A 27,181-nucleotide genomic window follows, 5' to 3' on the forward strand; every position below is an offset into this window, starting at 1 on the left:
TTGATCAAATTTTCTTCCTATTTAACATAATAATATGTTTCCGGAGTCACCCAGCCACAAATGCTGTGAAATCCCATTTCAATATGAAATGAAAGGGAGAGTACTTAAAGAAGAGTGATGCTACATAGTGTATCTGGTATTGCACCTCTTACCTTTCTAAGGAGTTTGTGAGCCTCATCTATTGATCACAATACTGTGTACTGGCAAGTCCCGGGGGCTTGTTAATTAGATATTCTACATGGATTAATTTCCATGCTCCCTTGTTAGTAACATTCACCTCTGATAATTTGCTCTCGCCTTTGTCAAGTATTTAGTGGTTCAGTGACTGCTCAAAACCTAAACCCATCTTTTCCCAGTTTTCATAATAGTCACTAATGAATTATTAATGGTATCATCACCAGTACCTTTGCCATTACACCTAATGTTTTCGTTTTCATTCTTCAGTTCTTTCCAGTGACGTACAATCATTAAACCTTAACCAAAGAATATTGACTCTTCAGGCCACATAGAAATGAAGAGGTTAAGGAGGACTGTGTTTTCGGTGGTATGATGATGTGTCACACATACAGTTAGGTCCATAAATATTTGGACAGTGACACAATTGTCATCATTTTGACTCTGTACGCCACCACAATGGATTTGCAATGAAACAAGCAAGATATGCTTGAAGTGTAGACATTCATCTTTAATTTGAGGGTAGTTGTAGTTCGGTAGTATTGGTAAACCATTGGTAGTGGTCAACGGTGTAGGAATTACACCCATTTTTATATATGGTCCCCCCAGTTTTATGGGCTCAAAAGTATTTTGACAAACTAACATAATCATTAATTAAATTGTGAGTTTCAATACTTGGTTGTAAATCCTTTGCAGTCAATGACTGCCTGAAGTCTGGAACCCATAGACATCACCAGATGCTGGGTTTCTTCCATGGTGATGCTCTGCCAGGCCTGCACTACAGCTGTCTTTAGTTCCTGCTTGTTTTTGGGGCGTTTTGCCTTCAGTTTTGCCTTAGAAATCAAAACATACCTATCAGAGAGATAGCAAAAACAATAGGTGTGGCGAAATCAACTATTTGTTACATTCTTAAAAAGAAAGAACGCACTGGTGAGCTCAGGAATATCAAAAGATCCAGAAGACCATGGAAAACAACTGTTGGTGGATGACAGAAGAATTATTTCCCTGGTGAAGAAAAACTCCTTCACAACAGCTGGCCAGGTCAAGAACAGCCTCCAGGAGGTAGGCATATCTGTGTCAAAGTCAACAATCAGGAGAAGACTTCACCAGAGTACATACAGAGGGTTTACCACAAGATGTAAACAGGAAACAGGAAGAACCGTTTAGAGTTTGCCAAAAAAACATCTAAAGAACCCTGTACAGTTCTGGAACAACATCCTATGGACAGATGAGACAAAGATCAACTTGTACCAGAATGATGGTACAATCATGATAATGATGGTATGGTTGCCAAGGGAGCTGGTTCCCTTGTATTTATTGATGATGTGACTGCTGGCAAAAGCAGCAGGATGAATTCTGAAGTGTTTAGGGCTCTATTATCTGCTCAGATTCAGCCAAATGCTTCATTCAAAACTCATTGGACGGTGCTTCACAGTGCAGATGGACAATGACCCAAAGCATACTGCAAAAGCAACCCAAGACTTTTTTAAGGTGAAGAAGTGGACTGTTCTGCCATGGCCAAGTCAATCACCTGACCTGAATCCAATTGAGCATGCATTTCACTTGCTGAAGGCAAAACTGAAGGCAGAACACTCCAAGAACAAGCAGGAACTAAAGACAGCCGCAGTACAGGTCTGGCAGAACATCACCAGGGAAGAAACCCAGCATCTGGTGATATCTATTGGTACCAGACTTCAGGCAGTCATTGACTGCAAAGGATTTGCAACCAAGTATTGAAAACTCACAATTTAATTCATGATTATGTTAGTCTGTCCAATTACTTTTGAGCCCCTAAAATTGGGGGGACCACATATAAAAATGGGTGAAATTCCTACACTGTTGACCCAGTTTGGATGTAACTGCCCTCAAATTAAAGATGGAAGTCTACACTTAAAGCACATCTTGATTGTTTCCTTTCAAATCCATTGTGGTGGTGTATAGACAAAATGATGACAATTGTGTCACTGTCCTAATATTTATGGACCTAACTGTACATAGTGATCACTGAAGATAGTTTTATCTGATCTAATAAGGCCCTCTTGAAGAGTTTTGCAATCTTTCTGGCTAGCGTCCTCAAACGGGTTGTGTTGGTGTGCACTTTGCATATGCCCTCCAACATCTAAAACTAAAAAGTAAGAGCGAGCTTCAGCTGTTTGTTTAGGAAATAACCTGCTTCTGATACTTCTAGTGAACAGCGATGGCTTCCAAACGAACATCGAATGCCCCCTGGAGAAAGCGGCGATATCAAGAAAGATGCCACAAGTAAAACAATGAGCTTTTTAATATATGTGGGTGTGAAGGACTGCACCATTTTACAGAGAGTTACAGCACAGTCCAGGGACAGGCATGATCCAAGAAGAGGAAGCAGTCTGTGTCCAACAGGGTTGTTAAAGCGCCACCATTTTATAAACCCCCTGCGGTAACTGATAGGGCGGGCTAATTTAGATTCAGGACTGTGGTCAGCTAACTGGGAATTTGGGACCCAGGAACTCGGAGTCATAGAAATTGTCAGTGTGTGAAATATGGCTTGGTTGTAGAGAGGGGGGTGGGGGTGGGGGGGCTATAAATGCCTGCAACGAGCTGCATGTGCTATTTCAAGAGGAACACTGACACCAGACCGGTTAGTAAACTGTAATCAGATGAACTGTTAAATTTGCTAAATTGTTTTCTATAGCTTACATGATTTGAATCATTAATTTTAAATACTGTGTAGTTTATTTTTTATTTTTTATTTCACACCTGTAGACGTATAGTACATTACTATAGAGAAAGATCAGGGAGGCTGTTAAGGGTCACTTCCAGTCTGGGTCGCCTAAAACCCCTACCTGAATGGACTGTATTAGACCGCCCCCAACCCCCCCCCCCCCCCATATTGGTCAAAACATATATTTAACCATATTTAAAATGTATGGGATATATTTTCCACATATTTTTGCCGAATCCATAGATTTATTTTGTAGGTTGCAAATTTATGCTGAGGTTAATTTCTAAAATACTAAATACTAAAAAATAAAGCTATGGATTACAGACTCAAATATATTTTAAATATATCTTGTACATTTTTCATTTTAATATACCAAAAAGCAGGCAAATTTACATTCCATCATAGTGAAAAATACACGGATTTCTCCCGTACATTTAAAATATTTGTTCTGTATGGGCCGCACTGCAGCTCTCGGATCTCTCTTCTTTCACTTCGGGGCTCTGCACTCGTTCTCCGTGCTTCACTTTCTCCGTCGATATGATCTTTATAATAAATGCAACTTTTTAAGGGCAGGCCACTTTGTTGTCTGTCACGCTGGTTGAACTGTCTGTAAATACTGCCCGCACCACAGACACAGTCAAATAAAGTTTCCGTCATCATCCGCTTTTTCACAGAAAACCCTGGCACAGTGCTATCTGCAGGAGCAAGAAACAATAGTATTCTTTTTTTAGTGGGGTTACATTTTTTTAATGGGGTTTGTTGATCCTCAGATCTTGAGGGCCCTAATACTCCACATTATTAGTCTAATCCAAGTGGAGAAATTCAGCATGCATTATATACCTAGCTCCAGTCTCGATTTGAATGGAATTCTGCGTGTGCCCACCTAATTTGGGGAGATTTTGCATATACCATCCTATTTTTTATTAATACAGGCACGTGCAGGGGCGGCAAAAGGGGCGATGAAGGGTCAACTCATTGATCCAGCTGAACAATCAGGCTATACATATGCACACAGGGATCCTGCTATGTTCCTATCTATGAATAATTATACTGTAGTGCTTTGTTAGTAATTCGAGTGACTTTTCAACAGTCAAAGGCTTCTGTTTGGGTCTTGACTTCAGTGAAAACACTGCAGCCTACATGCCACATTGCACTGTATTATTATTAATGATATTGGTTATCATTATGTGCTGGGTATTTCAGAGTAAACAGGGTGACTACATTTAAACAAATGCTTTGTGGCAACCAAAACGCATGGCAGGTTTTTCCATTACAGGTGAACAATGCCAGGAAAGCGTAAGACATGCATTAATGCTGACCATCTTCAGTGGTTCAAGCTTATGCAACCATTCTATTATTGCCTGTGTGCAAATGTGAAGTGGGTATATTCTCCCACAGTGAGGGGTTTTGGAAGTTCATTGGTACTAATGTAGTGGTTGACACGAGGGGGTATGGTTAAAAATCCTGGATGGAAATGCAGGAATGTTTCTAAATCTCGTTCACAAGAATATTTTTGGAACCCGTTTTTGTCAAATTTGGCTTGTGTGTGGAAGCTCGTAATCGGCTTATTGCTTGTGGGATTGTCCCTTTCCACGGCTCTCCGTTTGGTCCTTGTATTTGTGTGGCGCTGCAGCTGATGTTTCCATGGGGGATCGGCTGAAGTGCTGTACCTTTGTTTTTAATGAGCAGTGTAAGATCCATGTTCTGATTTGATCTGTTAAGTCGTATTCTTACTCTGCAGACATAGACCTTTTTAGGTAGTGAATCATTAAATATCAGTAATGGCTTAGTCAGATGTAATGATCAGGTAGTTAGTGGCTTGTAGGCAGATGCAATAAAGTTTGTTTGGCACCCCAGTTTGTGTAAGACACAATGAGGATGCTGTTGAATCTGGGAATTCTGGGAAAGTAACCTACTTTCTCAATAGTGGGGAAGAAAAAGCTGGAGAAGATAGTCTCCAATTCTACTGTGGGACTTGAATGGGCTTCTGTTTCTGTTTCTATACACAAAGGTTTACCAATACAACCTGTACAAGTGGCACTCCTTATCACTATAGAGAATATACAGTTTTTAAGGCTGCATATAACAAAAAGGCCTAATCTATAGTATCAGTTCAGATCTAAACAAAACATCAGTAAGTGTGTGATAGATGCTAGTGGCGGGACATTTCTTGACTTTCCAACATCACTTCCACTCCTGTAACAGCACTTACATGTTCCACGCGTCTAATGATGTTTAAAGATCTTATTCTCTCTCTCCGTTAATAAATAATCTGTTTTTTCTTATTTGTTTTCTTATTTGTTAAGAGATCCTCAGTTGTGTCTTTACTTTTTCACATTCTGGAGTTCAGTTTGTAATGTTTACTGAAATGTGTCACATGGGCAAATGCTGTCACTTCCCCTAATGCACAAAAGAGATCACCGCCCTATTGTGTCTTGTGGCTGCCTGTATGAACTAAAAGTTTGTTCTCATTCATTTCATCAGGTGTATCCATTGCAAATATGTGTGTGAGCCTGTCCTGAATTTGTGTGTTTTCGGTTCTTTATTGGGAAAGGCTAATTATTAAATACCTTCCTAGCTGTCCAAGGGAGAATTCTGCGAGGGCATTCTGGCTAAAAACAAATTAAGACTAAATGTGAATGACCTCATTAAAAACATTCAATGTTACTTATAAGCACCATTAACTTAAAATCACCAGCCTAGCTACCACTGTGATAAGCAGGGGTTAAGCCCTTCTGCCCGCTTCTCCCATTTCAGAGTTCAGGTGGGTGACATTTAGGATTACGAAGGGGGGACGGGTGTTGTTGGGGTTAACACCGCTGCCTGGCCCCAGCTGGGCACGGCGCCAGGCCTGTCTCCCGTGTCACTGTTTTGTGAGGTAGCTGGCAACCCGACTTGATACACTGTTTTCCTCTCTCTCTCCTTCGCCCCTCTCAGACAAGCTCTTTGGGAAGAGACTGCTGCAGGCCGGGCGGTACATCATGTCCCACAAATCCTGGATGAAGACCGTTCCCACGGAAAACTGTGACGTCTTGATGACTTTCGCAGGTGCTGTAAAAGAGGTCCTGTTTATGCTGCCATGCTTTCTCTCTCCTTCTCTCGCACTGAAACACAAACTCTCTCTATGAATTCATGCATCTCACTCTGTCTGGATTCCTGTCCTTTTCTCATTCTCTCTTTCTTTTTCTGTGTGTGTTTTTTTTTCTTCTCCTTTTTATTATTTGCGTACACGTCACTATTTATATCTTGTTTCTCCTGGCCTACTCTCTCTCTCTCTTTCTCTCTAAACACCATCCCTGTTGTGTCTCTGGCCTTAGGGAATTGGTTGGTCCTTATGTTTCTGATTCTGCTTGTTTGTTTGTTTCTCTTGCTCTTCTTTGCCGTAAGGGACTTTTTAGTTTGGAGACAGTTGTTTGGATGGCTGTCCCTTCCCCTCAGTCACAGTTGCACATGCACAAATATACTGAAAGCTTAAAATGTCTACGTCAAATCCTTATATTTTCTTGAGGTGCCATTTTCGCCATGCTAGTTTTCAGTAAGAGAGAAGTATTGCTTAAATATACAAATTAATATTGCCAAAATATGAAATATAATATGGCAGATTCATTCGGATATCTCTCAGGCCCTTTCAAATTGCATTATTTCATTACAGTAGTGTCTGATGACCCTGATAGACACAGGGCTATGGTCAGAGAGAGAGTGAGATGGAAAAAAAGGCAAGATGAATGACAGGGAAATACTAATTTTCAAGCATGACTCCTGACTGAGATGGTCATCTCTGTGTCGTGTCCCTGTTTACCTTCACAGACTCGACGGATGACCACACGTTGCTATGGCTACTGAACCACATTCGGCTGGGGATCCCGGAGCTCATCATCCAGATTCGGCACCACAAACAGACGCACGTTTACGCTTTCTTCGTCACGGCAACCTACGAGAAGTGAGGCTCGGGGGAGAGAGAGGGAGGGAAGGGAGGGAATGTGCGGGGAGGAGGAGGAGCAATAGGAGTGGGCGGGGCAATGTCTGTAACAGCAGCCAATAGGAGTTTAACAGTCTAGAAGTTTGAATGGATTTCCTTTAACTGAAAAAGTGATCTGCTTATTTGATCTACTATCGTTGTCATTAGAAACGGCTGATGTTCAGTGAATAGGGGAATAGGGCTGTCCCGGACCAGGGCTGGAGACACCCTCTCAGCCATGGAGGTGACCATGCATCTAAAAAAAAGCAGATTACTTGATTTATTTTTTTATACGAATTGTGTTTTTTTTTTTTTTTTCTCTACAAATGCCAGGAACTCAGATGCCTCGCAGCTCAGTTATTTATTTGACATCATGACTGGTACAAAATGTCAATGTGCGATCAGAGGGAAAGACATCCTAAGGAAACTTAGGCAAATCGTCAATGAAAAAGCAAATTAAGTTTCTGTTTATAGCCACACTCACCCCTTCAAAAAATAAACTGATAGATTTTAAATCAGGCCCAGTGTGTGAAGCGGTTGCACTGATAATCACAGCTGGGTGTTGAAACTAGCACTTTCCCAGTAACTGTACGGGTAAGACGTACATACATGTAGTCAGTGATTGTAACTATCACAGGGAAATTCTCCACAGCCCTTAATCAACACACCTTTATGTGCTCACATTAAGCCTTAAGCAAACATGACCTCAAAAAATGCTACTGCTGTTTTCCCTGGGCCTGATTCTGTCTCCCGTAAATGTTCACGGCCTAAAGCCTCTGTTTTCAAAGCGAATTTGTAATCGTTTGCCATCGATGGCTCGACGACCAAAAATCTAAATTGAATTGAAATAAGAAAAGGCAAAAAAAGGTCGTGTTTAAACTTGTGGGTCGATAAATGGTTCCGGGGAAGGGCAAGGCACGAGTCAAAATCCCCCGTATTCTCTGCTTCAGTTGGGCGTCCCAAGTGCATCGATCATCTTGAATTGCCTTGTCCCCCAGCGGAATATATATATATAATAAAGTGCTTCCTAATAGGTAGGGCATGTTTTGTATACAATTCTAATTAGTAACAAGGTGCTTACTGGTGGAATTGCTGAAACCACAGTAATCAATTCCCACATGGCCCCAGTGTGCAGCTGAGAAGGCCTGGGCCGGTGCACTACACTGCATTGGTGAGCTGATCTTTTGTTCCCAGGTTCTCTTAAGAAACCTTGAGTGCTTTCTTTTGCCGCTTCAGTCCTCCAGGCCCTGCGTCCTCTGATTTCCTTTACATCTGCATAATTGAATTAAGCCGAATGATGCGTGGGGCAGGACAGGGAGCGACAGAGTACTTTGTGTAGTCTGTGCATTTACCGCAGTGCCCTGGAGCCCAGAGTGTATTGTTCTTTAGCAAGGTTCGGGATACTACCAGTGGTTCCTCTGAAGACCGATGACATTGTGCACATGCTCCGATTGACTACTTTTGAGTGTGTGTGTGTACCTTTACAGCACAAAAAAAGAAAATACAGACAGGAAGGGTAGGATATTGATCTGAAACTGATAAATGATAAATGATGCATTTAGTGTTGAAGGTGAACCTTTTCCCCTCTCCTCTTGGTACTTTAGTTATTAAGGAGTGGATTGCTTTTGTTTTACAATATGGTGCCCTCTTTCCAATGATGTCATGACAGATCGGGGTTTTGTTTGGACAACAACTTTCTGATCGCTCCTTAAAGGCCCTCGCTTCCTAAAGCAAGCCAGAATCTCAGATCACACATACACACACACACACAAATGCACACGGATTCTCTCTCTTTCTCTGTCTCTCTACCCCAGCTGGTTCAAACCCGAGAGCTTTTTCTTTTTTTTCTCTTGACAAGCTCGCTGGCTGATCCTCTCACTGGACAAAGCCATTAGTCACCCTGCTCAGCATCACTCTGTGTCACCTGCTGCACGTCACATTCCCCCAACCTGCCGTCCCCAGCCTTGCTAAAGATTTCTCTGCAGTTCTCATTCCCAACAAGCTGCCCTTCTTTATGTAATCGCAGACTCCTCAATCCCTACTCTGCCACTTTCGGGAAGAAATCCTGCCATTGTGCAAATCCCACATACATTTTTCGTTCTTTTCTGTGCTTCTCCAAACTTAAGCTCTCTGCAAGTCTCCCAGTCTCACTCTGAATATGCAGTCCTGCGTCATTTCAATGAAAATGCTAGTGAAGGGTGATCCAAATCATAACCCTGCAACTCTTCAGACCGATAGCGCAGGAAGATTTATTTCAGTTACATGCAATCAAAATAATACACTAGTTTGAGCTGTTTTCCTTGTTTTTTTTCTGGGACACATCCAACAGCTTACATTTGAAACTTGCTGACTTGACACACTGTTTTCCTCTCTCCCGTTTTAATTATAGTAGAGCTGAATGGTTTGCGTGTGTCTGAATAAAATGCCATCTCGTTACCTGAAATAATCTATATCGGGGGGTATGAATTAAAACAGGAAATCTGAGCGAGGTTATGTTTAGGTCGTGGGTTCAATCCCAGGTGCGGGACACTGCTGTTGTACCCTTGAACAATATGCTGTACCGAAATTGCTCCAGTAAAAACCCAGTTGTATAAATGGGTGATTTTAAGTAAATAATGCGATAAATTGTAATGATTGTAAGTAATTTAATAGCCACTGTATGTATTTATAATCCAGTCTTGTTTATGTGTGCCCATCTGAAGTTGATTGTCAGTTACAGGCACTATGGAAGCGAGAGAGCCAGTCTGAAATAGGGAAAGTGGATTTTAAGATGTACTCGTGTGTCTGTATATACATAAGCCATATAATCACAAACTGGCACCTTCCAAAGCGCTGTTCCTTCAGGGGCACAGCTGTAAATAAACAGTCTATGGGGGTTGGGCAAGGGGAGGGGTTGTTCATATTTCAGAGGGAGAGAGAACAGATGGCAAAGCTGTGAGTGGCAATGGGGGGGTGAGGGTTAATCTTTGACTGTAATTGAGCCCGAGAGCAAGCAAGATATGGTTACCTAAGGTCTGAAGCGCTAAAGGTGACAGTATAGCTAATGAACCTGATAACTGACAGTCAGTGAAAACTTAAAGGAGGCAGCGACATTGTGATATGTCTAAGTCTCTGTGCCAGTTTTCTTAATGTTACCCAGCACCCACAAAATCGTGACTCTCTGACTGGTTTAAAATGAAGAAGCCAATCTTTTCAGGCTGATATAATTTTAATACGGCTGGTCTTTGTTTATTTTACTGACAAAGAAAATCATTTAATGGCATTTGCCCTGCTTTATCAAGCATGTGCTCATGTGATAAAGAAACAGGATATTTGGCACAGAAGGTATTTTGTAGTTTTCCCTATCCGCAAATTGAAGCAATAAAGAGCCAGTTGTGTCAAAATCACATGCATATCAATCTCATACTGTCCTTCAAGCCCTGTATAGAAGTAAGAGTGCGAGGTGAGGTCAATTTAGGGTTCAATCCTGTTTCACATTAATGTCAATGTTTTTTCCTTCCAGTTTGCTGCGTGGGGCGGAGGAAGTGGGGCTACGCAAAGCCGTCAAACCAGAGTTCGGGGGTGGGACCCGCAACTTCTCCTGCGAAGAGGACTATATTTATGAGAACATCGAAAGCGAGCTGTGCTTCTTCAGCTCCCAGGTCAGACACCCAAGCGGCCTACATCCATACCTCATCTTGTGCTTTAAATTTGAACACCGGTAAAAGCTTTTTCACCCCGTTTAGATACTGGCACAACACAATCCAGAACCTTCTCCCAATTTACGGGTGTAAAAGCAATAAGCTTCCTGACATCCTCCCTTTTTCCTCCCGAAGACTTGAAGATGAGCCATTTATTTAAGAATCTCCTCCCAAAATTAATGACTAGGCCATGAATGTTATAGTGCTTGTGTATTGTGCGCGCGTACAATTTATTTTTAGAGTTCTGTGGGTACTGGCAGCACAGGGTTGTCTGTTACATTGCAGTACCTATACTAGGAGGTCACAGTGCCCTTCAGGAAAACAGCCACTGAGTAGCTCTCGATCTCCGGTACAGTCCATTAAAGCAGAGGGAAGCTTGTCCCAGCAACCAACCCAGGGGAGCGATGTAAGTGTCATACTTGCTGAGGCCTTTCACCCTGTCAGCAGGGAAACGTTGACGAAAAAATATTAAATACTTGAGGTTGACAGTATGCAAGTCTCATGAATGTGTGATAAAAGACTGTTACTGTTCTGCACCTGTGGTTGGTACAGTGGAAGATGCCTCTTTTCGCAGGGGGTTGTAACAGAATTGAGACACTGGGCCTGTGTGGTTGGTGGTGGCAGCTGATGGCGGTGGGGGGGTGTTGTCATCTCTTCACAGGAGCGTCAGAGTATCATCAAGTACTGGCTGGAGAACATGAGAGCCAAACAAGGGGAGGTCCTGCACAACATCCACTTCCTGGAGGGGCAGCCAATCAGTAAGCAGCATTTTGTTTGGTTATGTGATTTTAGTGTACAAACATATTAGTAAATACAAACAGTACATTATAATTACGTCACATTGAAAGCCAAAGTGGGAAAGAGAAGGTGAAAAACCAGGAAGAAAAAGGTGTGTGGGCTATTCAAATGGAAAATCAGGGCTTCTAATTTGGTTATGAAGTACAAAGCTGTGCAGAATGTCTGTGCTAGATCCACTGCGTGTACGTTTTGCTGTTTTTCAGGCTTGAGCATCTGCACAAAGTCCCTACGAATCATTGATCATATGGAGAAGACAGAATAGCAAGCTTCCCAGAATATATGATCAGCTGTTTAACTTTGGAAACTCCACTCCCAAGTGTCTTGAGCACTGTTTCTTCTTCAGTGATCTTAGTTTCTCATCTCAGCAGAAGCTGTCAGCCCTCACCTCCCAGCATGCAGCGGAATTCCAAACCCCTGTGTTCCTGAACTCCTTCTCTTCTGTCTATCTCTCTCTATCTCTCTCTCTCTCTCTCTCTCTCTCTCTCTCTCTCTCTCTCTCTCTCTCTCTCTCTCTCTCTGTGTGCTGCAGTACCGGAGCTGAGCGCTAGAGGGGTGATCCAGCAGGTTTTCCCGCTGCATGAACAGAGAATCCTGAGCCAGCTGATGAAGTCCTGGGTGCAGGCGGTCTGCGAGAAACAGCCCCTGGGTCAGTGCTCTGCAAGAAACCACTCCTGGTGCCCTTAGTGTTTATAAGTAGGGATGAACTGCTTTCGTCTGGAAAGTGGAAAGCTTCATGCTGGCTGGCTCATGAAGACAGGAAAACACTATTTGCTCACATACTCTGGAGCAATTGCTATATACACAACCAAAACAGCCATCTTCGCTTTAAATTATCCGTCAGTTACAGTTCATATCCAGATTGTGTGTTATTGCAACTCGCTAGGTTAATTTATCTTACACATTGGAAATTTGGGAAGCACGTACAACGCCTTCCTTGCCCTGGGCAAACACTGAGCATAACTCTTTAAGTGGGGGTGCGGTTGTTGTATACATTAAGTGCTAAATGGTTCATTCATGTGAGCATTGAGCTCTGTGGGCTTATGTTAAATAGTTCCAACCACTCACATGTTTGGACATTGTAATCCAGTCAACTCCGGTTGAAAGGGTCAAAGCCCACGCAGCAGTTGTTCTGCCTTGAGCGATTTAGAGTCACCATAAGCCATTGGAATATTTATTTGTTGTCAAATCGAAGGAGAAGAATGCGATTGGTTGATCTCTCTCTCTCCCCGTCTCCCCTTTCCCATGCAGACGACATCTGCGATTATTTCGGGGTGAAGATCGCAATGTACTTCGCCTGGCTGGGCTTCTATACCACCTCCATGCTCTACCCAGCTGTCATCGGCTTCGTGCTCTGGATGCTGACGGAATCGGACCAGGTGATTGGTAGCGGCGATGAACGTCCACACAGAGAATTTCACTAGCATGCCGTACGCCTGCTTTCCGTACCGGGAATGTTAACCCCGTATCCTTGTGTCTTCGGTGTGCCGCAGACGAGCCGGGACATCTGCTGCGTGGTGTTCGCGCTCTTCAACGTGGTCTGGGCCACACTGTTCCTGGAGAGGTGGAAGCGCAGAGGGGCGGAGCTAGCCTACAAGTGGGGGACACTGGACACGCCCGCCGAGTCCCTGGAAGAGCCCCGCCCACAGTTCAGGGTGAGAGAGAGAGAGGGCTAGAAGTTGCAGTGAATGAGAAGTTTTTAAGGTATTTATTGAGCAGAATCCTTTATCCAGGGTGACAGTAACTCTCAATGTTGACAATATGAGAGGGATAACATCACTATTAAAATTAATCAACACACAACAGTGTGCAAGTGCGTGAACGTGTCTGTAAGCGCCCCTGTCCCACCTCTATGGCTGTTTTGACAGGGAGTGAAGCGCTGCAGCCCGGTGACAGGCTGTGAGGAGTTCTACTACCCTCCCTGGAAGAGGATGGTGTTTCAGTACTTGGTCAGCCTGCCCGTCTGTATGTTCTGTCTCTGCTTCGTCTTCCTGGCTATGCTCATCTGCTTCGAGCTGCAGGTCAGTCCACTCAACCGGCCCTGTCCTCTATATTGATTAATGAGAGTCTGACTCCATGGAGTAACTGGGTTAACATGGATGAACGTCCCGGGTTGACGCTAATAATCTCCGCCCCGGTGTCTTTGTCCTGCAGGAGTTTGTGATGGGGATCAAGGAGCTTCCTCGTGTAGCCCGATTCATCCCCAAAATTATGCTGGCCATCACTGTGACTGCCTGTGACGAGGTGTACAGGAAGATTGCCTGCTGGCTCAATGATATGGGTGTGTAGTGCATTATGGGAGTGCCTCTAATCAGTGATTGATTGCGTAGAGGTGGTCTAACATAGTAACACAGGAATAATACTAGTATTACTAGAAGTGCTATGGAAAACAAGTATTACTATTACAGTTCCTGAAACCTTTTAGTATGTATTTGAAGTATTTCTCCAAAATTATTATCATTATCATATATCAGCATATGCCCTTTCACAGAGAGACAGGATGTGTAGTAGTTTTGTGGATATCTCTGGCCAGAACCTTGGACCAGTTAAAGTGTTTTAAGCTTTAACCAAAGTAAAGCAGACAACCTGCAAGGATAGTTGATCAAAGTGGAAGTGGGATTGAAAGCAATATGCAGGTTTAGAGGATGGGAGAACAAGAAAACAAATGGAGTAATTGAATGTGGCTGTTGTTGATTTTCTGGGATATTTGTGGAAAGGGCTTCGTTAGGGTATAGCACCTGTAAGCGACTAATGAGCAGCAAGCACCGATTCTTCTCATTAGTGTCCTCTCCTGTCTGTCAATTTTTTTTCTCATCTCCTTTTCAGAAAACTACAGACTCCAGAGTGCCTATGAGAAAAATCTCATCATGAAAATTGTTCTAGTAAGTAGGCCTCCCATATATATGAACACTTTGCTAGAAAATGCCAAATTGTTCACATGAAAAACATAAATACTACTGTATAAGCTAGTGAATTTGTTTTGATATGAAGTGTATTTGGAGAAGTGTTATGAATATGTATAATGACCAAAAATATAAACACAACACACAAGCCACTCAAGTGTATAGTATAAATGAACAGTTTTATGCTCATTTCACTCCTATATTAAATTTAACAAGCCCTCCTCCTTTATTTGTTCCTTTTTATTGGCTAGTTTTGTTTGCCCGCATGTGTCTTATTTTATAAGGCGTAGAAAGTGACTGCTGGCAATCAATTAAACGGCGATTGGTTACAAGCTTTGCAATTTGTGATTTGCCGGTAGGTCAGAGTTTTAAATTGGTCTAGGTCTTAGTCTGTTTCCCCGCTTCACTTTAAAGTAATACTGACGCTGTTCTTTCTACTTTGAATTCTTTGTTCTTTTTACAGTTTCAGTTTGTAAATTCTTATCTCAGCCTTTTCTACATTGGATTCTACCTCAAAGACATGGAGCGCCTAAAAGAGGTGAGAGCGACAAAATGGTACTAATATCTTCTTGACAATCAGATCCATTAATCAGTACAATGTTAAAAAGCAAAAACAGAATAGTTATCTTCTGTCATCTTGTGTTCAATTCCTAATTTCTTACCACCCAGGAATTGTTGTTTTTGTGCAAGTTCCTAGCATGCATGTAATACAACTGTCTACTGTGAATTTAAGATAACACACACATTACCATATTAAAATTCACAAGCTGTATTTTTCTTCTTTTGTTTTGAAACCGTAAGAAACTGATGATTGGTGAATTGTATTGAGCTGACCAGATTTTGCCTTCAGCAGCAGAGTCCATCCGTGTCTACAGTGCTTTTGATTCTGAATCTAAACTCTTGTATTTTGATGCTGTTTCTCAGATGACAGTGTTGTGATGAATTTCGAAGTGGCCTGTAATTTATCATGAGGTGCCATCCAGGAGCTGGTTGCTTCCTCAGCAGTTTAGCACATATTGTGGATGAAATAACAATCCCCACCCCCTCCACACACACACATATAACCTTTGGGTAGATTATGTTTTCCACAGGGTTTTAAGTCTAAGGAAAAATCAACTCACATTGTGGTGTTTGAAAGTTGGCAGAGACTTGTTTCTGATAAGATTTTTTTTCAGTTGACTGTTTCCACTTGACTGTTTGGTCAGTTTTGTTTTGCAGTGTAATATTGACTGATTTGCAAACAAAACTGTTTTCAAGTACCAAAATCTCGATGTTGTAGTTTGGGGTAGTTTGTCCTCAAGGACAGAACCAATCCTGTGTCTCATTTTTTAAAACTGTTGCGGTTCACCGGTGTTCTCCTCTCTGTCCTCTGTCTGTCTGTCCGTCTATCCTTTCTAATCCTCCCCCCCAAGCTCCTGCTGGTCCTCTCCCTGAATCAGACCTTTCTGAGGCAGATCAAAGAGAACCTCCTGCCCTTCCTCTTCCTCAAACTCCAGCTCCTGGCCATGTTCCTTCAGCGAGTCCTCAAGGCCCGCTACAGGTCTAAAGTAGGGCTGCCCCTCGCAGTGCCTGCATGAATCTGGCCCGCTCTCTCTGTCTGTGCGTCTGTCTGTCCTTCTGTCTGCCTGCTACGCTTGGCAGCATTCAGCCTCAGTACTGCGCTACAGGCCTCTGTAGCTCCCACACAGAAAAAGCTGTTGGATATTTTCTGTGGGACTCTCTAGCCCTGCACCTCCCCATTAGCACCAGCTGTGGACTGCTAAACCAGTGTCAAACTTGTGGTGCACTCCAGTAAGAGCAAACTGAAAATGACTGCAGTGCCATCTTCTATCCAGCGCCTTAGCTGAGGACTTCTTCATGAAGTGATAAAACTGTGTGTTGTTTTACTGAACCAAAAATGAGTGGGACCATCTTTACTAGGAAACGGAATATCTCGGGATATCTCCTAAATTGTTTTTGTTTTGTTTTTTTCCCCACAAATGAAAGTATTAACACACAACCAAGGTAGGGTTGTGCCTTAAAAGCTACTTCTACGCATTTTGAATTTTCAGAGAACATGATTTTTCATGTCATTCAGTCATTCAGTGCCCGAGGTGCTTTCTGCAGGAATATAGTGTAGCACAGAGACCTGTCTCTCTGTCTCCTCTGATTCTGATGCCCTGGCTGATGCAGGGAGCTCGCTGGCTGTATTTGCGCTCTGAAATTGAAGCTTTTTGTGAATATAAATGTTTCCTACAGTTTTTTTTTTATTTGTTTGTGCAGTTGAGACCCATTTTAATGCCCAACAGTGTCCTGTGTAGGTTTTGACAGATGGGAGTTTGGATTTCAAGTGTACAAGTGTATCAAGAGTTACTTTCATTTTGTTTATATATTTGCCCCCCCCCAAAAAAGTAAAAACCTTTTCAAAGCTCATAGATCGTTCACTATTGCTGCTGCTTGACAGCTTTTTTCTTTCTCTTTCTCCCTCTGCATAGATGCTGGCCACTCTGCTGATCATTCGCCAGTTCCTCCAGAACATCAAAGAGGTGCTCCAGCCTTACCTGTACGAGAGGCACAAACTTGGGGAGCTCACCCTGAAGGCCATGTATGACCTCGTCCTGACTGCCCTGCTGAAGTACGGACGCCTGGCTGCAGGAAAGGCCCAGGCTTCGCCGACAGAGCAGGCCCCGCCGGGTCAGGGCCTGGGGCAGCAGGGGGGCACGGTGACAGAGAGGAGGGAGAAGAAGTGTCTGAACGGGGGCTGTGGTGTGCCGGAGGAGGAGGATGAGGAGGAGGAGGAGAGGCAGAGTGAGGAGGAGAACGAGGAAGAGAGCCTCATAGACTGTGGCCTGAAGCTGAGGAAGGTGAGCTTCATCGAGAAGGTGGACCGCAAGGCGGCGGCGGCGGCGCTGGTGACCCAGATGGAAAACTTCCTGGAAGAGGGCAGCCCCACCATGGTGGAGAAGGGCATGGATCCTTCCTCTGTGTTTGAGATGTGCGACGATGACGATGACAACGGCGGCCCCGATGCCAAAGAGCCCTCTGAGGAGGCCCAGGCCACGGCCCTGCCAGCCGGGCCCGAAAGCACCGTGTCACTGCGCTACAGGAAGAGGGGCCACAGCGTCGAGAGGGAGGAGGTCAAGGCCAAGCGGGAGTCCTGGATCGACCCCCCCGAGGAGACCTACACCTCCTCCCTCACGCAGGCCGAGATTGAGAGCTGCATGAAGACGTACGAGGTGAGAGTTGCTCATTTTTTAATGGGGAAGATAATTTTCAGTTTCTCCCTTTTTTCTTTTTTGCCTCACCTGAGGACAGTTCTTGTTTCACCACCATGGATGCTGTAGAGTAACCCCTTGCCCTGTCGCACTGCATTATCCGTACTGGACAAAAAGAGCTGTTTGAGAAGCCATCTCTCTTGTGCTGTGTGTTCTCAGGACACTTTTCAGGACTACCAGGAGATGTTCATCCAGTTTGGCTACGTGGTACTCTTCTCCTCCGCCTTCCCGCTGGCCGCTATGTGTGCGCTGATCAACAACATCATCGAGATCCGCAGCGATGCCTTCAAGCTGTGCACCGGCCTGCAGAGACCCTTCGGCCAGCGCGTGGAGAGCATTGGCCAGTGGCAGGTCAGTCCCACGAGCCCCTGTCAGCAGTAAGAGCCATCTCAGATGTCAAGGAAGCCAATCCAGTCCAGTGTAGTAATTGATGTGTGTCTCTCTCTCTGCAGAATGTGATGGAGGCCATGGGTCTCATTGCCATCATAGTAAACTGCTACCTGATTGGGCAGTGTGGCCAGCTGCAGCGCCTCTTTCCCTGGTTGAGTCCTGAGATGGCCATCATCTCCATTGTCATCCTGGAGGTACACTGACCCAACACATCCTACTGTTACAGCCAGTCAGAGAGGGCAGTATATCACTGTGGTGACAAGGGTTTTTAGACGGGATGATTTGAGTGTCATAGTGTTTTATTTTTTTTAATATATAAAAACAGTCAAATTAAATCACACCTCTGTATTAATCTTCTGGGCAGATAGTGCTGATTGTAACATTACCATGAGAGAAAGTGTCCTTTTAAAGTGGTGGTGTGAGAATTGTTTCTTTGCCTCTTTTATTTATGTATTTATTTATTTATTTATTTTTAAAAGCCACATGCTTAGGACACAATGATTAATGAGTTTACCTGCCTGCCTGCTGGTCACCTGCTGTAAATGTATTTTGCAACTTGAGCTGCAGAAAACAATACTGACTCCACAACTATTCACAGAAATCCAGAGAGCAGCAAAACAGTTGAAACTGAGTGAGAGCAGTGGGTGTCACATGTCTCACGGTGTGTACCTGTATGTGTTTTTGTGCCCAGCACTTTGCCATGCTTCTGAAGTACATCATCCACATTGCAATCCCTGACATCCCCTCCTGGGTGGCAGACGAGATGGCCAAACTGGAGTACCAGCGGAGAGAGGCCTTCAAGGTAGGTCAAAGAGAAAATATTGTTATTGAACCCCTCGTATTCATTGTCCCCATCCATGGTTTTATTTCCTGAAAGGAGTGTGGTTTTCAGCCGGTGTTTTGGCAAATAAAAGATACATACCATTGAGTGTTGGTAGAAATTATAAGATAAAGAAAGAGAGAGGGGGGGGAAAAACTCAACATTTTCTTTTTCTCTGGGCAGTTACGTCATCCCTGCCAGATAATCTTTTGTGGAACATGTTATGCAAAGCCCCATTCTATCTGGTGACTATTTGCATGGATTATTCCCTGGCATCTTAAAGAAACACCTTGCTGTCCCCACAGACAGAGTGTACATTTCTGCAGGAGCTGTGATAGAAATGTGATGTATGTTTTCAGAAAGTGTGTGTGTGTCTGTTGCGTGTGTCCAGGCGTGTCTTATGTGTACACGTCTGCTCCCCACAGAAACACGAGCGGCAGGCTCAGCAACACTTCCAGCAGCAGCAGCGCAGGAAGAGGGAAGAGGAGGAACGCCAGCGGCAGGCGGAGTACCAGGCCCGGCGAGACAGGGAGCGGGAAGAGGGCAAGTCCGACTCCTCCGGCGGGGGGGACCACCACCACGACAAGAGCCATGGGGTCAAGTCGCGTTCCGGGGGGGGCTCGGGAGGTGGCTCCCAGGGATCAGACAAACCCAAGAGGCCCAGTTCCCTGCTGGCCACCAACAACGTGATGAAGCTCAAGCAGATCATCCCCCTGCAGAGCAAGTTCACGTCGGGCACGGCCCGGTCGCCACAGTCGCCCACCGGCAACGAGCCCAAACTCCCCGGTTTCCTGAGTTTTAAGTTCCTCAAATCTCCCGAGACCAAGAAGGAGGCGGCCGCGGCGGCTGCTGCTGCTGCTGCCGCGGCCGCGGCCGCTAATGCCACTACCAACCAGGAGAGGTCTCAATCTCCCACCAAGTCCTTCAACCCAGGAAAACTATTTAACTTCGGCAAGTCGGAAGGGGGTGCTGCCGTCTGCGTGAATGGGTCACAGGCCAGACTATCAGACGTGCCGCCGGACAAACTGCCCACCAAGTCCGACCTGAATGGGACACCAGAGGAAATGCCCTCTGTAGATGGGGAAAATGGCAACTCCATGGACACCGAATCCGCCGGACCCAAAATCTAATATCACGCGCGGAGAAGCGTATGACGTTTTTCATTTAATTTGTTTGTTTTTTTTAAATAATAAAAATAAAAACTCTAAAGGGACGACAATGTTGGGGACGAATCCTAGCTCTTTTCCAGACAGATCTCGGAGCACTGGGCCTTGGTTGGTCAGAAAAAGGCCTGTCATTTGTTTTTGTCAGCCTGCAAGGACACAGATGACCCTACCTGAAAAGATCAATCCCCCCTCCCTCCCTCCCACCTTCTCCCTCGTGCTACACCTATAGGAATAGATGAGCTGCATTTCTTATAGTTTTAATGCCTTGGAAGGAGGAAAGTGGGTGCTGGGCTTTTATTCTGTTGTAGACAGTACGGGCATCCCTCGCCATCCTGTGAACCCCAGAACAAGAAAGCTGATGTCATACCAAAGATCTCTGAGGGCTGCAGAATCTTAGAGAAATGACAGTAGAATCATGAGTAGAATACAGTTCTGAAATTTAAAGCTGGTCATTTTGCGAATTAAAAAAGAAGTTTCAGAAATATGTGGCGCTATTTTTATTTTTTTTGTCACCACCAAATATTTCTACAATCCATATACTTAACCTGCAAAATCATGATTTTTAAATTTCAGAATTGTGGTCATGTCTTGGATGTTATTTTTGGTTTCTTGACGTCAAAAGAACTGAATCTGAGGTCATATCCCTGGCGTCAGTTCTGAGATGTTTTTAATTTTTTATTATAACAAAATGCCTCAAAAAAAAGTCCAGATGTAAAGACTGGAGATGTTAGACATCAGCTTTCTGTCGCTGGGCAGATTTTGTTAGGAGGATCCATTAAACAGCCTATAGCTTTTGCTCTTAGAGGCCACACACCTTTACGTTTATTTCCTGTCCCAATCCTCCTTGGAAAAGTCTGAGAGTGCTGAGAGAGCTCCTGGAAGACGCTGAGACATTCAGACCCTCAGTGACTGTGGCAGCTGCTCATCTGCTTGCGCCGGTGAAAATCCACAACGCTGGAAAAGAGACTCTGCAGTAGGGGCTCCAACCCTGGCCCTGGAAAGTCATGGGATCTGCTTGTTTTCACTCCTGAGGTCTGGTGTAGTAAGTAAGATTAACATGGTTTTCAGAAAAAAACTGAAGGATTCCCCAGAACCAGGGATTGAGACCTTACTAACTGCATCCATTGCCGGCTGGTTCGTTGCCACATGAATGGCTTAATTAAACAGACTAACATTAATTACTTAAAGGAATTTAAAAGAAAGGAGAATTGAAACCAAATAAAGGCACTACACACAATCACACAACCTTACTAAGAACAAAATGGACATTGTGTCGGCAGTGAACCTTTCTGATTTCCGAATTTGCAAAGTGAGGTAAAAGAGGGTTTTGTGTAACGCAACATGTTTTGTGATTGTCAGTCTCTCCCAGTGTACACCAGGCGGTGCATTCTGGGTGGACAGGGGCTTGGCTTAAGTGGAGGGAGGAAACCAGTCCGGCAGGGAGGTTTCTTTAGGAATCCGAGCTGTGATTATTTTTCGCCTTGTGCTTGCAGAGACCGCCAGACAGCAGGGGGGGCTCCATTTCCATGCATGGCTCAGTTAAAAAAAAAAAAAAGAAGTTTGCACTAAACTCTGCCCCTGCCAGAGCGAGAGGTATATAAAACTGTACCGGCAGGGGTAGGAAAAACACCAGCCTGCCTCATAATGTATGCAAAAGCTGGAATTTTTTATTTACTGTACGTGGGTTGTTGTTTTTTGTTTTTGTTTTTTGGACATTTATGATTGGTTGGAATCTCAGTTCATACATCTTGGTGCTGGTCTTCCTTATTCAGTTATTTGTTCGTTCCTTTGTCCTTTGTCTGTTTATTCTTGTGTTTGTTCCTTCGTTGTTGGTGATTTTATTTATTTTTTCTGTGGACATTCTTTCAATCGATGATTTGCCAAAGCAACACCAAAACCAGGTCACTGGTAGGGCTTTTTTTTTGTTTTAATTAAGTACAGAGCCATAATTCTATGTAACAGTATTAACATGGGGGGGTGAAAAAAATAAGAAAAATCTGTTGAACTGTCCTGTCAGATCTTCGCCATTTAAAAATGTCTTATTTCCACAGTACCCTCCCCCAGTAGAGCTTTCTGAGGGTTTTTAAATTCTGCCAATCGAGTGCCAGGGAATTCTCTGTGTGGATTACCTGTTTGTTTAGGGTCTGAAAGCAATTTTATATTAGTCATATGGGGGCGCCAAAACATCCATTACTGAAAAAACATTATATATATATATATATATATATATATATATATATATATATATATATATATATATATATATGGCTGTGCTTTCAAAGTCACTTCAGGTTTGAAGGTCAGTTTATGAAGTACAGATGGAAACGCATTTCAAAGACAGAGCCGTAAAAGAGTGACCTCCACTTGCATTCAGGTACTAGTATGCACTGTGCTGGACAGCTTAATTGGGTGAATAATTCAGAGGCACCCTAGAAGGACATATTTGTGGCCCCAATTTTTAGAAACACTCAGCTAATGAATGGCTAACCAGCGCTGTCTTCTTTGTGTGGATCCCAGTCGCACTGTTGTCGTGAAATCTCCGTTTCAACTATGCACTACAGACCCCCCTGCTGAGGTACTCAAATTTGTCATGAAATCGGCAATAATTACCCTAGTAATAAAATGCATAGATCTAGATAGACTGGTGTGGGTTGAGCTATCGATGAGCATCCAGAAAAGTGAATGAAAGCATCTTAGTCAGCTCAACGAGAGCTATTGATGTCTTGCCGATGATTTAAAACCTGCTGGATTATCTTAATAACTACAGTTCTCTCTTTAAGGAATTAACGGATCACGAAGAGCAGGTCAGCATATTTACAGAGCATTTTCATGTTTTTAAATACCCTGTATACCCAGTAACCCACCCTTTCCAGTCCCTTTCTGGTTAATCAGGTATTTTGTTGTTGTTTTCATGCAAATGCATTATCCAAAACTGGATTAAAATATATCTACATACCCCAGAGTTATTATTTTTGCTCTTTACTGAGTATGTGATGAAAAGTTGTGTTGCAGCACCACCTACAGACTTGGCTCTGTAATTACCCCTCAGCAACTCCATTCTTGCTGTAACTCTTGCTGTGAAAGTGTAGTAAACACTTCTCCCCTGCAGTAGTACTTATTTTGTCTCTAGTGGGCAGCTTTCTTATTGGTCATGGACAGAAATGACACGACTAGGATATGTGTGGTGTCTTTTCAAAGAAAATCTTTTCAATCCCGACTGTGTGGCAATAAATAAGATAAGACTTGCAAAGAATTTTAAAAAGGTGGAAAAAACAACACATCATTTTTGCACAGAGATTAGATTACCCTGAAAGTTTTCTTCCCATGGAGTCATGTTCTCGGGACTACATAAAATCTTTTTTTATATATATAAACAAATGCTCGGTTACACTTGATTTGGGATTAACTGCTCTGGTTTTATTCTGTGACTCATCATGTCCGAGGTGGCATTTTTAATCTCATCCACATAATTCATTTCTATCCATAATTAGGGGAAACACAGGAACAGGTTCACTCGACAGAATGATGCTGTCGTTTTGGGTTCTGACTGGAATGTGACTTAGCCATGCACAGGAAAATTGTACTTAAAGTTTTCTGCTGAGATCTGATTAAAATGTGTATTCCCATTGGTTACAAGTGCAGGGGAGTTTGCTTGTTATGCAAAGTGTAGAAGATCAGGTCTTAAACAATCCCAGACCTCTAAATTAGACTAGTTAATGCAGCTTAGTGTATTTTTAGAAGTCAGTTTTAAGAGAGGAATCATTACATTCACACTAACATCTCACTGGTCGGATTTGTTGCCACCTATAGTCATCCCTTGCCAGGCTGTGTATTTGAGCTGCCATGACCACAACATTTATACATGGAAGTATTTTGATTAACAGCCACATTTAACATAATCTAGTTTTGCTAATGGATTGTATAATGCTTAATTTACCATGTAATGTAAACTTTTTATTTTTTTAATATAACAATATTAGTCCAGGGAAAAGCCATGAAAAACAATCACGCTAGATGAAATTCTCACTTTCATGTTTGTTTTAACGCAAATTGATAACAAATATATTATATATATATATATATATATATATATACACAGCAGTGGTGGTGTGAATAATAATAATAATACAAATTATAATAAGTATGGTAAAACTCCCCTTTTCACCCCTGCTCCCCTCCACACTCAGTTTTTTGTTTTTGTTTTGATTTCTCAATTTCCCTGTTAATAAAGGGAAATAAAAAAACTGGTCCAATTGGATAAATCAAGAGACTGTATTTCTGCAGTTTGATTCAATTTGCATCAATCTTGTACTTGATCGCAGCCTGGGGGACTGTAGAAACTGTCGTTCTGGAATAAATCAAGAGACAGCATTTGTTCTCCAGGCTCTAGTGCTGTCCTACAGGAGTTCTGCCGTTTTAAGGAACAAGATAGTGTACAGTTTGACCGTTTGCACCTAGTCGCAAGGGCATCGCTGTAGTCTATTACGCTTCGCCGTATCCACACTCCATGAACTAGAGCTACACTAGACAGACTGCTTTTATTTAATGATCTCTGGATCTGATCTATTAAGACTTGGGGAGCAGGAGCAGACTGTTGCAATAAACCGTGTGAGTGTGCTCAAGCGCAACTGATTTTTGGGTGAATTTCCTTTGTGGGGGTGACTTAGCCTGGCATCTGTGCACATGACTGCGAAGGTTTAGGCTTGGGTTGGGTGGACCCTGTTCGTTCTTTCTTTGCAAAAGGGGCCATGAGGGAGTTTGGTGTCCCCCATATCCACGTGGTGTTGAACTGCATTGTTTCAGACTGGAGTTGGGGAAGAACAGCTTTTTTTATATTGATTAATGGGGAATGGTAAGTGTGAAGGAGTGTTAGAGGTCAGTCTGGTGAGAGCTCTAGGGACGTCTTTATTACTATTAGCTTGGAGTGAAGTTTTATAGGATCTGCTTGAAGACACCTATAAATCCTGAAGGAGTTGAGCTCTCCTGCACCAGAGATGGACCACACTCTTCTAATGAGATACTGGTTGGTTACAATGGTGGACTAGTCTGAGTATGTGAAATGTGTGTGTCTAAGATAAGTGGTTCTTGACTCTGAAGCCTCCAACAGGGCTGCTTCTGAGTTAGAAGGAATCAGAGCTTTCAGTCACGGAAAAGGCTGTTGGATTGACAGTATCTGGTGAAAAGAATTGCTCTGTCATTCGGAGAGGAGAGGGGGTGGTGAGAATTGAAGGATTGGGGACGGGGTGTCCGGTGTAAAATTGACATTTCTGAAGAGTTGTTTCTCAAAGTGTTTCCCTTTCTTCACGGAGATTCACCAACCTGCAGGGATGTCCTGCTCTTCCAATGTACCGCTGTGCAAGAGACAACCTAACGGGGGTTCTTTTAAAGAGAAGAAGAAGAAAAAAATAAAGAAAACTACAAAAAAAAGAAAATGGGATTATTTATTTCTTTTAATTTATTTTGTCATATTTTTGTAAGATCTGCAAGCAGATAATAAAACATTGGAAAAATAAATATGTATCACGTGTTTTAATCCAGCATGCCTTGTCTAAATTGAACTGAAAAATTATATTTTTTAATTACTTGTGTGCCAAGCATAAATTTACAGATTTCAGCAGTAACTTAAAAATAAAAATGTGTTTGGATAATCCTTACAACCAAAAATATGTATGTGTGTGTGTGTGTGTATATATATATATATATATATATATAAACACATATACACACACACACACACATACAGTGGGGGAAAAAGTATTTGATCCCCTGCTGATTTTGTACGTTTGCCCACTGACAAAGAAATGATCAGTCTATAATTTTAATGGTAGGTGTATTTTAACACTGAGAGACAGAATTACAACAAAAAAATCCAGAAAAACGCACTTTTACTAAGTCGAAGGGGTCAAATACTTATTTCCCTCAATAACATGTAAATCAATTGATAACTTTTTTGAAATGCGTTTTTCTGGATTTTTTTGTTGTTATTCTGTCTCTCACTGTTAAAATACACCTACCATTAAAATTATAGACTGATCATTTCTTTGTCAGTGGGCAAACGTACAAAATCAGCAGGGGATCAAATACTTTTTTCCCTCACTGTATGGTACTTTTTTCTGTGGCTTCTTTAGTCATCTCTGTTCATTTTTTTTTTTTATTTCTTGGCAGACGCCCTTATCCAGTTCATGCAATGTGTCTGGCCCATTGCTATTTAAACATCAATGATGTCACACATCCCTGTTCATTCTCGATCCATTGACTTGTTTTTCTTTCTTCTAAATACAAATGTATATATAGCATCATCAGCATCAGCCCATATTGATCCACTGCTGGATGAAGGCCTCCTCAAGATATTTCCACTTGCTTCAATCTGCAGCTTCTCTTCTCTGCCTGCAAAGTGTATGATTTCATCTTCCCATCTTCTATATCAGTGGTTCCCATCCCTGCTCCTGTAGGACCCCATACCCTGCTGGTTTGCATTCCAATCAAGCTCTAAATTACTTAATTGAACTCTTAATTGATCTAATTTCCTAAATCAGAGCATTTTCATTATTTTAAACAGTGGGGGTTTTGAGTGAAATATAAAGTATGTGTCTTATCAAGGAACCACATTTTATCACCTACACAATTAAAAAGAGCAAAAGTAAGCAAAGTATTACTACAATTAGGGGTTCAATTAAGTAATTGAGAGCTCAATTGGAACATAAACCAGCAGTGTACCAATATTTTGTCATATGCAATATACATCTATTTCATAGCTGCTATCAATGATGAAATATGCATTACATTTTTGATGCAATTGTGGTGTTTATGGGTCAATAACTACAAATGTCCAACTCCTGTACTACTTTAGCTAAATAAATCCATTTTTGGAGTAACTCTGAAATATGGAAATATAATTTGAATAAACAATGTTTAATTCTATACAAATGTTAAAGTATTTAAAAATATATATTTTTAAAAGTGTGCCAATTCCTGACCCTAGTTTTATATGTCACTACCGTAACAAACAGTGTTTTGCCCCCTAGTTCAAACATACATTAGGTCATACCCCTTGATCATGTGAAAATAAGGAGAGGTATTATAATTTTCCAACTTTAGCACATGGTGAGTAGATCTCTTTCAAACACTAAAAAATACATCAGATGTCTGTGAGTTAGGTTTATTATTCATCATTACCGTACATGGTTTAACATAATAAGTACATGTATTTTAAATAAATTAATGTAAATGTCAATTTGTTTCTGTTTCTGTCTTGTCTGATGTGTAGGCCTCAATTTTTTATACAACAGACTTGTTTTTTTTAGACATTTTTATGATTGCATGTTCTGACGTACAAA

The 27,181-nt window shown here is 42.5% G+C and overlaps 1 protein-coding gene across 1 annotated transcript in view; it reads left to right on the forward strand.

Annotated features, from left to right (window-relative positions):
- ano8b (anoctamin 8b) overlaps positions 1-25,336 on the forward strand; it is a 38,190-nt gene extending 12,854 nt beyond the window's left edge. Inside the window, exons 2-17 of the mRNA XM_066695692.1 lie at positions 5,816-5,926; positions 6,686-6,818; positions 10,339-10,477; positions 11,178-11,274; positions 11,844-11,960; positions 12,563-12,690; positions 12,805-12,966; positions 13,180-13,332; positions 13,466-13,592; positions 14,138-14,193; positions 14,678-14,752; positions 16,689-17,429; positions 17,628-17,819; positions 17,921-18,052; positions 18,550-18,660; positions 19,104-25,336. Coding sequence (XP_066551789.1) covers positions 5,816-5,926; positions 6,686-6,818; positions 10,339-10,477; positions 11,178-11,274; positions 11,844-11,960; positions 12,563-12,690; positions 12,805-12,966; positions 13,180-13,332; positions 13,466-13,592; positions 14,138-14,193; positions 14,678-14,752; positions 16,689-17,429; positions 17,628-17,819; positions 17,921-18,052; positions 18,550-18,660; positions 19,104-19,808 — 3,179 coding nt within the window. The 3' untranslated portion in view covers positions 19,809-25,336. The remainder of the gene's footprint in view (positions 1-5,815; positions 5,927-6,685; positions 6,819-10,338; positions 10,478-11,177; positions 11,275-11,843; positions 11,961-12,562; positions 12,691-12,804; positions 12,967-13,179; positions 13,333-13,465; positions 13,593-14,137; positions 14,194-14,677; positions 14,753-16,688; positions 17,430-17,627; positions 17,820-17,920; positions 18,053-18,549; positions 18,661-19,103) is intronic.
- Positions 25,337-27,181: the final 1,845 nt, after the last annotated feature.

This window comes from Amia ocellicauda, chromosome 22 (genome assembly GCF_036373705.1).
Source record: "Amia ocellicauda isolate fAmiCal2 chromosome 22, fAmiCal2.hap1, whole genome shotgun sequence".
In the NCBI taxonomy this organism is placed as follows: Eukaryota; Metazoa; Chordata; class Actinopteri; order Amiiformes; family Amiidae; genus Amia; species Amia ocellicauda.